This window comes from Bidens hawaiensis, unplaced genomic scaffold, assembly GCF_021521415.1.
Source record: "Bidens hawaiensis isolate Kalapana, Puna unplaced genomic scaffold, B.hawaiensis_p1.1 tig00083007_1, whole genome shotgun sequence".
NCBI lineage: Eukaryota > Viridiplantae > Streptophyta > Magnoliopsida > Asterales > Asteraceae > Bidens > Bidens hawaiensis.
In genome coordinates, this window is record NW_027503936.1 from 7,872 (window position 1) to 23,654 (window position 15,783).

General features: G+C 36.3%; 2 protein-coding genes across 2 annotated transcripts; both read right to left on the reverse strand.

Moving 5' to 3' along the window:
* Positions 1 to 6,981: 6,981 nt before the first annotated feature.
* On the reverse strand, positions 6,982 to 9,031 carry LOC143607492 (F-box/LRR-repeat protein 25-like). Its single transcript, XM_077082925.1, has 3 exons — positions 8,147 to 9,031; positions 7,995 to 8,060; positions 6,982 to 7,050 (listed from the first exon to the last, which is right to left on the reverse strand). Exons 1-3 carry the CDS (start codon positions 9,029 to 9,031, stop codon positions 6,982 to 6,984), a joined length of 1,020 nt encoding a protein of 339 aa, XP_076939040.1.
* A 2,063-nt stretch (positions 9,032 to 11,094) lies between these two features.
* LOC143607493 (cellulose synthase A catalytic subunit 8 [UDP-forming]-like) lies at positions 11,095 to 14,968 on the reverse strand. The gene is made up of 10 exons (XM_077082926.1): positions 14,849 to 14,968; positions 14,546 to 14,597; positions 14,311 to 14,455; positions 13,952 to 14,224; positions 13,514 to 13,859; positions 12,959 to 13,435; positions 12,650 to 12,887; positions 12,380 to 12,579; positions 11,934 to 12,287; positions 11,095 to 11,776 (listed from the first exon to the last, which is right to left on the reverse strand). The coding sequence occupies exons 1-10, from the start codon at positions 14,951 to 14,953 to the stop codon at positions 11,192 to 11,194; spliced, it is 2,775 nt and encodes a 924-aa protein (XP_076939041.1). The 5' UTR covers positions 14,954 to 14,968; the 3' UTR covers positions 11,095 to 11,191.
* Between the last annotated feature and the right edge of the window lie 815 nt (positions 14,969 to 15,783).

Consider the following 15,783-nt stretch of genomic DNA (forward strand, 5'->3'; position numbering starts at 1 on the left):
AATGTTTCGCTTCTATCTCATGGTTGTTAGTTATACCAATATTTTTATAAGTATCATGAGGTCCTTCATTTAATGTATTTTTATATTAGATATTTAAGAATTACTTATCTCAAATGTTAGGTTGGGATTTGGGATTGTAGCACTTTGGTTAGTCCAATAAATTGGTGTGAAGTCGATGACTCATCTTGGGTACTGCGATTGACTTCGTCAAATGATGTGGCCCATTTTGGAACCGATTTAGCCAGCTCAGTGTGTCATGATCTTTCTCCTTCCTCACCACTCTCACCACTAAGTTGGGAGGTAAACAAGAATTCAGTTTCAAGAAAGTCAAAATTCATTGTGGTGTACATATGATGTTTCGTTGGACAATAACACCGATGCCATTTTTGGTTGACACAATAGCCTATAAATACACATTTTTCAGCATATGGATCAAATTTGTTTCGATTGACTTTAGGTATGTCGACAAAGACAGAGCACCCAAATATTTGATGCATTAGCGTGAACGCAGGTGGGACTTTTGTAAAATCTGAAAGAGCTTAAAGAAGGGATTTTGAGTCAATAGCTTTTGTTGGTAGTTGACTGACAGTATTTCTGGTTGTGAGGGCTTTAGGCTAAAAAGATTTGGGAACTTGGGATTTAAGAATGAGGCCTCGATTTATTTCTAAGATAATGCAGTTTTTTTACGACGATGCCGTTTTGTGTAACATTCCCAAAACTTTCATGCCATTTTTGCCAACTTTAGAAGTTGAGGGACCATTTGGTCATTTTTCCAAATTTAAATTTCAGGGTGTAGTATGTAATTTTCCAAATTTCAGATGAGACAAACACGAACAAGGTCTCGTCCAGTTCGGTTCAGTCAGTTTACGGCCCTAATCACATATCATGACCTTTTCCTTTTTGAACCCTTTCAATTATTTCAAAAGCATATTTATACATATAATCATGCACATAACTATGCGTGTACTTGTACAATTTATAATTACATAATTATAAACATATGAATATATGATATTTATACACTCACTTCATAATTTAAGAAAAAAAAGGAATAGAGAGAGGCACAACTTGGGAAATAGACAATCCATACGTATTTTAGTGAATATTGGCACTTTCCCTTTGACTCTTTTTCTTGATCATTTAGAAAACAATGCTTAGTATTTAAAATGAAAAATTATCTTATATATTCATAATGGACTTGATTATGAAACATATCATTTTCAAAAATAAAATCAACAGTTAAATTTCATGTTGAGTAATTCATAATTCAACTTTCAAAATGCCCATTTATGCAAGAAAATGAAAAATATGCAGGCATGGTTTAGCCACAAAACACAACAGTATGTTAACCAAAACGTCCATACACATCCATAACTGTAGGTTCAAACATAGGATTAATATTAATCAAGGTTATGAAGCATGATCAGATTCACCATCCTCCGCGCCACCATTAGTAGTAGCATCAACTTGTTCTTGTAACTGAAAGCACCACACAATTTAATGTTTCACGCGTAATCAATAAATATATATCAAACACAATTTAGCTACATATATTGTACTAGAAGATAAACAGGTTTTATATCAAAGAGTTCAAATCACGTATTACATTTTCAAATCCAAAGGTTGTCGGATTACATGTCTAGCTTTCTTGCCTCACTAAAGACGCCCAATTGACCTATTCGTTAGTAATGTGGTAAAATTATCGCAACTAATGTTCTGTAATTTGTTCTTTGCATACCATAATGTATCTTTTTTCCATAATCATTACAATCCAAACCCTAAATGGGTCAAACTTTTCTCGTTAAACAATCAAATGATTAAGTTGCGATTTATACAATAATCTAGAGGCAATTAGATGAATATACGGTTGTTACGAATTGAAGACTGAAAGCATGTAGGTATATTATGGAAGTGGACCAAAAGTTAAAACAAAACGAATAAGAAAGCATAAACGGTTAACATCACACAACTTAATCATTGAATACGACAACCATAGACTACAAGCCATGGCAGCTAGCACCAATATCTAACGAGCCAAGAATTCAACTAAAGAAGATCGACACATTCAGCAACAAAAGCTTATCCATGTCCAAAACTCCTTTAATTGTTAGTGACAAAATATTAGGAGCATTGATTTCAAAATCATCAGGATAAGGACACTTTGTTTATCCACATAATACCAATTCCTAACAGTACTAACACTCTTCTAGGTTATATTGAGCCGCCTGTAACCATAACAATGGTTCAACATCAAAGTTTCCAATACAGGACTACCTGATAATATGTTTTCGATTAAATCATCATCTAACTCCACACATATAACATGTAACCTCCTAAGGTTTTTCCAACTAATCACCACGGTCGGATTAAACATACAGCCGAACAAACTCAGAACCGTGACACATGAATTCATGGAAAATAAGTCATATAGGGGAAAGTTAGTTGCACGCTCCCCATGCGACGACGGCAACAACAAAGCAAGCTTTTCAACGTTGCAATTCACAGCATAACGAATCCAGTTATTGATCTGAGATACATGACGGGCAACGTAGCCGGTACACAATATGAATCTGTTGAGCTTGAATTGGGGGCGTTGAGCTAGGGTTTTGTCAACGAAAGAAAAGAAATCGGAACTCAGAGGCTGTTCATATGTTTCCTTTGAATGAAAGAAGCTGAGATTGGGAACCGAATGCCAAACATGTTTCCAACGTTTGGAGAGTGCACTTGTTCTAATGACGTGTTTTGTTTCGTATAGACGAGAAAGTACTTCAACAATTAAGCAATCTGGTAACCTACTGATTCGATCTTCGTCAGTTTCTTCCTCCATGATTTTGCCCCAATTAATATTTCTATGGCGGCAACACAGCTCCTAGGAAAAACAAACTTTGAACAAATTTTGGCTTAAAAGTAATTGGTCCCGCCAAAGTAGAGGTGCACATATCAGGTTTTTCTAATACCCGGTTTCGGCCTTTTAGATATGGAATCGGTTTCGGTCTTTTAGGTATGGAACCGGGTTCGGGTATGACTAGGTATTGGAAATCAGGTATTGCACATACCAGGGTTGGGTTGGGTTCGGTTCGGGTATTGTCTCTAAAAACCATTCTCTATGCACTGGGTTCGGGTCGGGTATAGAGGCGGGTATTTGAATACCCTATTTTCGGTTTTTTTTTCAGGTATAGATTGGGTTATTTAAGAAGCTAAACTTTTTTGGGATATTTTTCAAGTATTTTCGGGTATAGATCAGGTATTTTTAAAACCCGGTTTCGGGTATGGGAAGGCCCGGTTTTGGGTATGGAACATGTTCTGGTTTTCAGGTATTACTACGTATAAATTGGGCCCGGGTACATGTTTTGGTACTGAAATGCATACCTTATTCATACCCTACGAACATGGTCGGGTGTGGATTCAGGTATTAAAAACCTGGGTATAAAAAACCGGTTCTGGAATTTTTTTCAGGTCTGATTCTAGGTTTGAATTTTTTGTGCATCAATATGCCAAAGTGAATTTTTATAATGAGTAAAGTAAAATTTTGGTAAGAGCGGAATCAACTTGCAACAACTATAGTATTTTGAAAGCCTGACCCTTAACCTCTTGAGTCTCAACCTATAGTTTTTCCTGTCAAGTTATAATAGAAAGTATAATTTATGTAGGAAGGACTAGGGTCATTCAAACCGTTCGACGCTCGCTCAAAAATTGTACGAAAATGCTCACTCGTTTTTTCGCTCGATTGCAAACGAGCCGCTCTGCTCGGTTCGGTTTGTAAACGAGTCAAGCAACGAGCAAAGGTCTACTCGGTTCGGTTCTGCTCGAATATTTTTAATTTATTTTAGATATAATTTTATATGAACAAATATATAAATATATAGACAAAATACATAAATATAGGCTTACAATTTTTTAACCCCTTAAAACTTTTTCTATTCCGTCAATTTTATAGTTTTATTTGTTCACTTCATGGTTTTAGTATACTATAAGTTTGTTTACATGATCATTATATCAAACTTATTTTTAATAAAAATTTTCAATCTATTACACGTTTGTTTAAAACTACTAATTTATTTATAAAATATATTATTTACAACATTCAAATTTGTTATTTATTGAAAATTTTAAAGTGAAAAACATAATAAATAATGTTCGAAATCGCTCGATGTTCGATCGAAAAATGCTCGATTCGATTTTGGCTCGTTTCGGTTTTCGCTCGGTTCGAATTTAAGCCGTTCAGTTCGGTTCGATTGTAAACGAGCCAAGCAACGAGCAAGCCTTCGCTCGGTTCGGCTCGGCTCGTGAATAATCCTAGGAAGAATAAGAAGTAATATAGTCTATTGATTTTACGCTTGAATTGTTGAGATGAGTTTAAAGAGGAAATCATCATCATCATCATCGTACTCAGTATATCCCATCAATAGCAAAACTATGGTAGGGTCTGAGGAGGGTAAGATGTAGACAGCCTTACCTCTACCCGTAGGAATAAAGAGGCTGCTTCCGGTGAGACCCCCGGCTCGACAATAGTTATGCATCAAGCCTTGGACATAAGGCACATAGCACTCAATCATCGGGACACCGGTTGATTGGTGCATGTACCCTTGTCTTTCGGCTATCAACGCCACCACATGATGCCTGATTAACCTTCCGCCACTTTTAACGTTATTTTCCCGAGATTAATAAAATAACGTCAAAAAATTAGTGCAATTTTACTTTTGCCCATCCGAGAGTTCACACATATATACATCATATGCGCGCAAAACAAGCATGGCGTAAGTTTAAAGAGGAAATCAAGCGTAAAAATAAGAGTAAGGGCATAAAATGTATAACACATTTGTTGACTTTCCTTTTCCACATGCAAAACTCGTGTCAATTCTCCCGTCATTTTAAAACGTCCATAGCTCTTTTATACGGTATTTTTTTAATTAAAAACACCGTAATAACGCTCGTTTTTTTAACATTAATAAGAGTTTCATATTGCTATATGAAAATTAATGGGTTTTTACAAAATGTGTTTTACTAAATTGTTTTATTTGCCTTGTGTTTCTTTTCCATTGTGTTTTCATAGTGTTTCCATTATGTTTTTTTTTTTTTGGCGACTTTTTCCGGCTGGTTTTCCGACTACTTTTAGGTGAGTTTTCAGTGACTTTGTCGGACGAGTTTTCGGTGACTTTTCGAGCAAGTTCCTGTTAGCTTTCTGGTCAGTGGCGGACCCAGGATTTTTTGCCAATGGGGTCCCAATTTTTCCGGTTTACAAAATTTTTGGGTCGGTCGTTATTCGGGTCGGGTCGAGACGAGGAACATAATAAAACACGAAAATATGGTGTCATTGGAAACGAGTAAGTAGAAAGAATATATATTAGAAACTAGATAGAACATACACTTTTAATTCATTTTTATTCATACCCGAAAAACATAAGCGTAAGCTATATATATATGGTCTTACATGAATAACCAGGACATGAAAAACTAACTCTTACACAAATAAATGATTAATTATAATATACATACACAAGATAAATAATTTAAGTATATGTAAAACTCATGTTGTCATTATATATGTTGCATGGTGATAATGGTTATATGGGATAAATTAAAGTGATAATGGTTATATGGGATAAACTAAAGAAAAAACACAAATACCCTAACTAAATAACTAATATTGACTAGAATATTAAAAAAACAACAAAAACTGGGTATGGTGAGGCTTGAACCTGCAACCTCTCAAAGAAAAAACAAGGGACTTTCCACTAGACTAGTTCAACCTTAATAGTATGGGTTCTAAGTATTAATTTTTATGGGGTCCTTACAAAATTTAATATATCGTATCTAAGTAATTTTTAAAAAACATTGGTGTCCCGGGACCCCGATGAGAACTATGTGGGTCCGCCCCTGTTTCTGGTGACTTTTTTCGACCACTTTTCCCATGAGTTTTCTGGTGAGGTGGGTGGTGGTTGTGGTGGCAGTGGGAACGTGGGAGGTGGAGCGGTGGCGGTGGATGATGGTGGTCGTAGAAGGTGAGTGAAGATAAATGGGTTTTTAAGATGAAAGTATTTAACTAAAATGTCTTCCTTTCTAGCATTTTTAGAAAAATCAAACTTCCCATTAGAACCCAACCCAGTACGTAAGACATTACTTAACAAAATTCTGAAAAACGATAATACCCCGGCACCCCTTATACCCCCCTTGCATCCATGAGTTTGCAATTTTTGACTTTCCCTCCACATTTAAGAAAAGGAAGCTCGAAATTTGACTTCAATTTATGACCCGATCAGTTTGACTATATACAGACTCGACCTGATCAGTTTGACTTTTAAACTTGACTATAAATTTGATTATATACAATTTGAGTATTTGACTTCATATCATGATCAAGTTAACTTCATACAGTATTAGTTTGACTTCATATCATGTTCAGGCCCTATACAATTTGACTATATACAAACCAATTTAACTTCATATCATGATCAATTTCAACGTACGGACTTTGACTATATACAAAATAATCTAAACTAATGACTTTGACTTTTAATTTTGACTTTCAAGATAGCATGCATCAAAACATGCTTAAACATTACACCCTGTCATGATAAATTTCAACATATCATGACAAAATTGATGCATCCATACATTAAGCATTCATTTCTTTGTTTTATCATCTAACAAGTAAACAATCTGATAATCTCCCTAAAAAATTTAAGTAAACCGTCTGATTATAAACAATCTAATTATCATGCGTAAACTTTAGCTGATTTAAAAAGATATCTAACTGATTTACGAACACACGCTGATTTATAAAAATAACCATATTATCATGCTAAAACCTTAATTTTCATGTTTGAGTAATTCATAATTCAACTTCTAAAATAACTGATTATGCAAGAAAATGAAAAATATGCAGGCATGGTGTAGCCACAAAACACAACAGTATGTTAACCATAAGTCCATACACATCCATAACTGTAGGTTCAAACCTAAGATTAATATTAATCAAGGTTATGAAGCATGATCAGATTCACCATCCTCCGCGCCACCACTAGTAGTAGCATCAACTTGCTCTTGTAACTGAAAGCACCACACAATTCAATGTTTCACGCGTAATCAATGAATATATCAAATACAATTTAGCTACATATATTGTACAAGAAGAAAAACATATCATATACCAAAGAATTCGAATCACATATTACATGTTCAAATCTCGAATGGTGTCGGATGACATGTCTAGCTTTCTTGCCTCACTAGAACCACCCAATTGACCCATTCGTTAGTAAACTGGTAAAAATATAACCTTTAATGTTCGGTAATTTGTTCTTTGCATACCAAAATGTATCTTTTTTCCCTAATCATGACAATCCAAATCCTAACCGGGTCAAACTTTTCCCATTAAACAATCAAATGATTTAGTTGCAACTTTTATAATAATCCAGATTCCAGAGGCAAATACATGAATATATGGGGTGGACCAAAAGTAGGGGTGACAATCTTGACCCAAACCCTTTCAAATGGGTCAATTAGAGTTGTTTTAAAAATTAAATGAGTTGGTTTGGGTAAAAGGTTTATACTAAATGGGTTAAAATGAGTTATTTGAAATTCCATCCTTTTATTTTCGGGTCAAAATGGGTCGACAAGTTCAAAGAAATGGGTCGATGCGGTTAGCGTCCTAAGGAAATGTGACAGATTTCGGATCGGAACGGATTTTCGTACAAGACAGGTTTCGGCACGAAACGGATTTCAGATTGGAACGGGTTCGGTTCAGGTTTCAAGCCAACACGAGTTTTCACCCGTGAAGGATTGGGTTTTTGTTTCTTTTGTTTCTTTTTGTTCGATTCCGGACTCGTTTTTGTCCGTTTTTCAGTTTTGTTTTTGTTCAGTTTGAATTCTTTTAGCTTCGTTTTGATTGATTTTTTCAATTTCGATTGATTTGGTCCGGTTTTACAATTTGTCAACGGTTAGCCTTTTTGTGTGGTTAATCAAACATGAATTAAAAGTGCCATTAATCAACTAACCTCATCACCGATGACCTTCAAGTTTGATGGATAGATGAAGCCCTTAGCTTTCAAACGACTTAGAACCTACAAACGAAAAACTCAAAAACATAACAACTTTCAACATTATATTCATACAAAGACACCAAATATTGTTAGAAAAATAATTTTACCTTAAAACATTTCCTCCCAATTTTGATCTCTTTAGCGTGGGGAAGGTGGAGGCTTAATCCTTTAAGCGTCTCTTCTTGCAAGGTTGTATCATCATGAACCTCGTGCGAGGAATAATCTAACCCAGCTTCAACTAAAGAAGACACGTCCAGCAACAAAAGGTTCCGTAACCAGAACTCGCCTTTAATAGTTAGTGACAAAATATTCGGAGCATTGATTTCAATAACATCACCGGAGGCCATGCATCTAGCAAACACAAGCTTCTTAACACTCTTCGACGTAATATCAATCCGCTTGCTTCCATGCAAGTTGCAACTGTGCAACACCAAAGTTTCCAATACAGGAGTCCCGGACAATATATTCTCAACCAAATCATGATCAAACTTCACACACGAAAGACGTAAACACCTAAGGCTTTTCCAACTAATCGCCCCTGCGGGGTTAAACGCAAAGCCTTGCAATGTGAGATTTGTAAAACATGAACTGATGAAAAACAAGTCGTCAAGTGGGAACTTGGTTCTACGTTCGAGACTCCATAACGACAAACTAAGGTCTTCGACGTTACAAGTTAAAGCATAACGAATCCAGATATTGATATGAGATTGAATACCAGCAACGTAGGTGGTATAGAGTGTGAACTTGTTGAGCTTGAACTGGGGGCGTTGAGTTAAGGTTTTGTCTACGAAAGAAACGAAAACGGGGTTTAGAGGGTGCATACGAGGATTTAGGAATCTGAGATTAGGAACCGAGTGCCAGACATGTTTCCAACGTTTGGAGAGTGTGCTTGTTCTAATGGCGTGTTTTGTGTCGGGTAAATGAGAGAGGACTCGTACAAGTAAGCAATCGGGTAAGCAGCTGATACGATCTTCGGCAGCTTCTTCCTCCATGATTTATTTCTATGGCGGCAACAGAGCTCACGTCAGAAGATGGTTAATGTTTCTTGGCATATACCTCACACCTCATTGGTAGTATAAGCTATAAGTTTATGGTCAGGGCCGGCTCCGAAAAGACGAAAAAAATTTTGGGCCAAAGACAGATTTTTTTTGGGCCTTAAGTAAAAGAAGCATTTTGTTGGGTTTAAACAATTTAATTATAAATGGGCTTATTTGATTATGATTTAAGTTGTGTAAAAACTTTTGTATAAAAATAAGCTTAAAATTGTCTCAAATAAGACTACAACCCACTCAACCTTTTGGTTAGATGTCATACCCCATTACTATTAGACCAAACTAGTGGTTATATAATTGTGTTGAAACATTGATTATACACATGTTTGGTGATAAAAATACATATAATTTTTTTTTTTGAAAAAAAAAGTTTCCGGGCCTATCGTGGTGTCGGGCCTGTGGCCGTCGACTACCGAACTGAACCGGACGAGATCTTGTCCATGTTCGTCCATTAAACTTTTGTCGGAAAAACGACGGTTCACGAACACTCATGTCCGTGTCCGTTCATTAAGGAATTGAGTTTGTCCGTTGACATTAGGTCTAATAGTGTTCATTTGTGTTCGTTTACAATATTAACGAACTGACACGAACGAACATGAACAAGCTCAATCCCTTAATGAACAAACACGGACACGAATTTTCATACGGTAGAGTAGGGATGAGCGTGGGACAATACATGTATCCGTACCCGTACCTATACCCGATTGTACTGGTACCAAAAATCAATAAAAACACATACCAATACTCGTACCAAATTTTTCGGTATGGTACAGGTACGGGTACGAGTATCTCGATACAGTACCCGTTTTTGTACCACTTCGCCTTTTTATTTCCAAATCTTCGACGATCTTGAAACCGGTACCGGTATGAGTAACAAACAACCTGAATTAGTCTGGGTATCGGTACTTACATAGGTACGTGATGGGTACCAAATTAGTACAGGTACCAAATTGGCCGTCGATTTTATGATAAGATACTATTGAATAACCCTAATTCAGTCACCGACTTTAAGTGATTTGTTTGCTGGTTCGAGTCTTGAATGTTATATTCAAGGCCGGCCCATAGGGGTGGCGGGGTGGTCGACGGCCACAGGCCCGACACCTCGTTAGGCCCAAAAAATTTTTTTTTATTAAAAATAATATGTATATCTAATGTTTAAACTTAATTACATGACCACAAGCTTGGTCTAGTGGCAAATGGGTATTACTCTGAACCAAAAGGTCATGTGTTCAAGTCTCATTTGAGACATGTTTAATCATATTTTTATACAAAAAAATTTTGCACAACCCAAATTATAACTAAGTTAACCTATATAAAAATTTAATTGTTTAAACCAACAACATACTCATTTTTAATTAAGGCCCTAAAAATTTTCGCCTTCGGCCCAAAATTTTTTTTGCTTTCTTGGAGCCGGGCCTTGTTATATTATTTAATTTTGAAGAAACTTTTAGTACTTGTTCAATAATATCATTGTTGGAAAATTTATTTTATATATTAAATATAAAGAATCTCAATTAAACCAACAACATACTCATTTTTAATTAAGGCCCTAAATAAAAATGTACTTGTATCGTACTTCAACAAAAATGAGTACCAATACCTGTACCGAATAGGCTAAATCAGTACGGGTATAGGTACGTGTACGGTTACGGTTACGGTACAAGTACGAGTACGGGTATTTAGGACAAAATGCTCATCCCTACGGTAGAGTGTTTATGAACCGTCCATTTGTCCGACAAAAATTTAATGGATGAACACGAACAAGGTGTTGTCGAGTTCGGTTCGTTTTGACAGCTCTATATAAAATATAAACCTAACTTTCTTGTTTTTTCTTTTTATTTAATTTCTTGATTTTATAATGTTCTACCATCATATTTTTCCTTGATAAAACACTTTCTTCATTATATGATCTTTAGTAGTTAGTTACTGGTTTATCTAGCTTAAGGAAAAAACATTAACCATCTAATACAAATATACAATCAATACAAAGTTTGATCCATCACTTTAAGCACCAATTATGCTGAAATCCATTTATATAATCAACTTACAAAAAACACATACATTAACAGAAACAAACATTTCAAAAATTACAGTTTGCACTCAACAATCAATTGCAATGCATCCTTGCGTAAGACTCGAATCGCCTTTACTAACGAACGGATCAATCTTCACCCACACAAGCGAGAACACAGACGCCAACAACACTGACCACAATACAACGATAGTAGGAGTCCGGTTCTGTCGTCCCATCAAACCTTTCAAAAACGGGTACAAATGAAGAATCACCCAAAATGCAAAAAACACCTTCCCAAACAGCGGACCCCAAGCCTCGTACCCTTTGTTTAGCGCATCCGAAAACCCTGCCACGACGCCTACTAAGTTCAGCACCAGAAGGGTGGTCGGTGGGATCAAAACCGTGGTCCATTTGATCATATAAAGCTCCCCAAACTCTGCATCATCCGCTGCCTTGGCTGTAACTGTGAAATTGGTGTCGACACCAGCTAACATTTTCAGGAATCCTTGGAAAACCGCAAACAGATGAGCAGACACACCACCGATCACCCAAAACTGCTCGTTTCTCCAGAGCTCTTCGATACTGACACCGCTCCATCGGATTTCAAGAACACTTGTTGTAATAATTGACAAAAATAGCCCCAGAAACCAAACTGCTGCTAAGTTGGAAAGCTGCATTAAAGCAAAAACATATCATTTACTTTCAGAATAATAATAATAATAATAATAATAATAATAATAATAATAATAATAATAATAATTGTCATTTGTTAGTTGCAATAACAACAACAGTAATAATAATAATAATAATAATAATAATAATAATTACCGTGGGGATGATGAATTTTCCGGTTAAAAGACAAATAGCAGGCAGTGTGCAGTATGCAACAAGAGGGAGAGATGTGAATGGGTAAACAATGGTGTTAATATACGCGAGTCTTTGAAGTAACTTAAGGCGACCGCCACCCCATCCATACCATAACGGGCAATGCCGACTCAAAAAGATCTCAACCGATCCAAGGGCCCACCGCAGAACCTGGTGCAGCCGATCTGATAGATTGATAGGAGCCGAACCTTTGAATGCTGGTCTTACTGGCATGCAGTATATCGATCTCCATCCTCTGCAATGCATCTTGAATCCCGTTAAGATATCCTCAGTAACCGATCCATATATCCACCCAATCTGGTATACATTGCAAACAAATTTCAATCAAGAAGTGATTAATAACATAAAAAGTTGATCAGATCATAAGAGTTATATATATTATATATTACCTCTTTACCCCATGCGGTTTTCTCTTCATATCCACAACTAATGACATGAATTGCTTCATTGATCATAGTTGCAGGGTTTGCTGACTCGGCTAATCCTCCGTTTTCCATTAACGTAGACTCGATAAACACAGACGACATTCCAAATGTTTTCTCAAAGCTCATTTGTGATATAAGCAACGAACGTTCATAATCGTCATAACCTGAAAACATACAAAATATGTAAATGCGGTTTCATTTTATAACTAAAAAACAGTCTAGTAAAACACTTACTTTCAATCTCTTTAAGGTTAAAAATAGCAGCATTTAGATCATCCCGTCTGGCGTCACGTTTAAACTCTTCAAGATCTTTCTTGGGCTTCTTGGGCCCACAACAACAAGAAGACGAAGACGGGGTTGGTAATGTAGGTAACGACTGAGGCCCGTAACCGTATAAAGCTTGTCTATAAAACATACAACCCGTTCCTACATAAACCGGTCCTTGAATCCCGTCTAATCCTTTCATGTTAACCTAAAACCAACAAAAGCCAGAGTTTTTATATTTTGAACAATAATAAACATGTAGTGAAATATAAAACTTACATCAAAGAATACAGTGTTCCGGTTAGCATATCTGTCACTCCTGTCAATACCATCAAACCTTTGCGGGAACTGAATATAACACACGTCACGACCGACTTGTGGGTCCATCATGAAACACATCCCCTCTCTAACTGCCTTACTATTATTCACATAGTGATCACAATCCAGATTAAGAATATATGGCGCGTTTGTCAGAACCGCAGACACTCTCACTAAAGCATTTTCTGCACCGGCTTTCTTATGGTGCTGATATCCGGGCCTCTTTTCTCTAGACACATAAACTAACCGAGGAAGCTCGTTTCCTTCAATGTCGTGGGCCCCACTGTGTCCTAGAAACACCTGGATCATACCAGGGTGGTCCCTCGGGTTGTTACCGGGCCACGGTGTTCCATCTTGCATAGTCCATCCTTCTTCGGGCGTTTTTTGAGCTTTTGCTACTAACGCATTGACCCGCACTTTATATTCTTCATAGTCTCTCTGAAATTATAAAAAGTTAATATTTTTATGCCAAACAATATTAAGTCTTGGTGTTTTATAACTTGTTTCGAAGCTTACTTTCATTGCTCGACGTTCCTTAACAAACGACGGCTGCACTTTATCCTTTAAGTAGTCTATCTTCTGCGAGAAGTAAAATTCTGGAGCGCGCGGTTCGATCGCGAACTTTTTACAAAACGGGACCCACTTTCTTGCGAACTCGGCTGTTTCAACTAACGATTCAAATGTAAGCATTGCAGCACCATCATCCGAAACGTAACATGAAACTTTTTCAACCGGATAATCAACAGCCAGGATTGAAAGTACAGTGTTCGCGGTAATTAGAGGTGGTTCTTTTAACGGGTCAACTGTACTCACAAAGAAGTCAACTGGTGCAAGTTCTGAAGGCTCACCCTTTCTTTCAAACCTATGGTGTTTAAAGAAAGTAAGTAACTGGATATTATTTGAATGTCATACTATTAAATATTACTCCGTAAATACTAATATACTATTTATTACCTTGCAGATAACTCATCTGTGAATGTGATTCTGTTAATAGGATACCATTTTGGAAACTGATCTAGTACCCAAGAAATAGCAAACCAGATTTCACAAATAACAGAAGTTAACCATAAACCGTAAGAGCTTTCAACTGGATTCGTGATTCGGTAATGAAAAAAGAGTCCCAAAATGATTAACCGAACGATAATGACAATTCTGTAGGGTGTGATTTGGCTCTTTGGAATTGGGATTATTTGTGAAAGTGGCTGCACTCCATTTGGATCTGCAGACCTGCAAAAACAGTTATTCATTTCTCAGTATTTTTTATTAAAAGTTACATCTTTTAATTATTTTTCAACTAATTGTCATATACTTACTGCTGCTTTTCTTCGATATGTTGATCTATGGGAACTTGAACTTCTTTGGCAACCTTACCACCGCCTTTTTTCTTCTTGTTCTTCTTATCTTTCCAACTTTCAACACGGTTTTTCCATATCGGGTTCCCACCTTCATCAATCATATCTTCATAAACGGATACAAAACACGAAAAATTTATTAGCATGTCGTATTTATTAATTTATTTGATTACAAATCAAGATTCGGTGTACTCACCACTGTCCACAGTTGACACAGTGCTTATATTTCTTGCATGGAGTCCAGCATCCTTTAACAAATAAGATGCAAGATCAAGTCATCAACATAAAACACTCAAGTTTCGTTAAACATGATTGAATCATTGTGTTTGTTAGTTTATCAGTTGATTACTTACCGGGTTGGATAATAAAAACGATATAATTCATATTACACGGGCAAAATAATGAAATAAATTCAGTTTATAAAAATGTTTTATGAACAACCTTAACTTTAAAAAAAAAAAAAAAAACTTTTTATAGCATTATAAATATAGATATATACCTGACTGTTACCAAGGTGATCAGCCATAGTAGTATTTAGGGTTGCAGGCTCCTTTTCTACCACACCACCCTTTATCAAGCTCACTATGAAATCACATAATATCATATAATATCAGTAAATGATGCGAGGGTACATGCACCAATCAGCCGGTATCCCGATGATTGAGTGCTATGTGCTTTATGTCCACGGCTTGATGCAAAACTACTATCGAGCCGGGGGTCTCACCGGAAGCAGCCTCTCTATCCCTATGGGGTGGAGGTAAGGCTGTCTACATCTTACCCTCCTCAGACCCTACCATAGCTTTGCTATTGGTGGGATATACTGAGTACGATGATGATGATGATTAGTAAATGATGATTCTTTAAAGATTTTATTTAATTATATTTTTACAATAAATCAGAAAAAAGGGATAATTCAGTATTAGAGGTACAAACGAGCCGAGCCGCTCGCGAGCTACTCGATCTCGAATCGATATATAGCTCAAACGAGCTGAACTTCAAATAAAACTCGTTTGGTTATCAAGCGTGTGCCTTGTGTATTTTTAAGTTTTTCATCTTTTGGACTTTTATCACTGCCCATTCGAGCTTAGGCTCGTTTAATTTTTTTTTTCAAAATATGTAAAAGTAAATAAAAACGTAGTAGTAATAATAATAATAATAATAATAATAATTAATAAACAAGCCGAGCTTCAAAAAGCAACTCACGATCCGAGCTTAAACTTAAGAAAAAGAACTCGAAACGAGCTTGAACTCTCGTATGTCAAAACGAACCAATCTCGAGCCTTGTCAAGCTCAGGCTCGGCTCGTTTACGAGAATGGTTTGTAATAGTAAATTAGTAATACCATCACAATATGTAAAAATAAACTAAAACATATATGAATTAATTAATAACAAGTAAACGAGCTGACTTCGAGCTCGTTTTTTAAAGTTCGTCG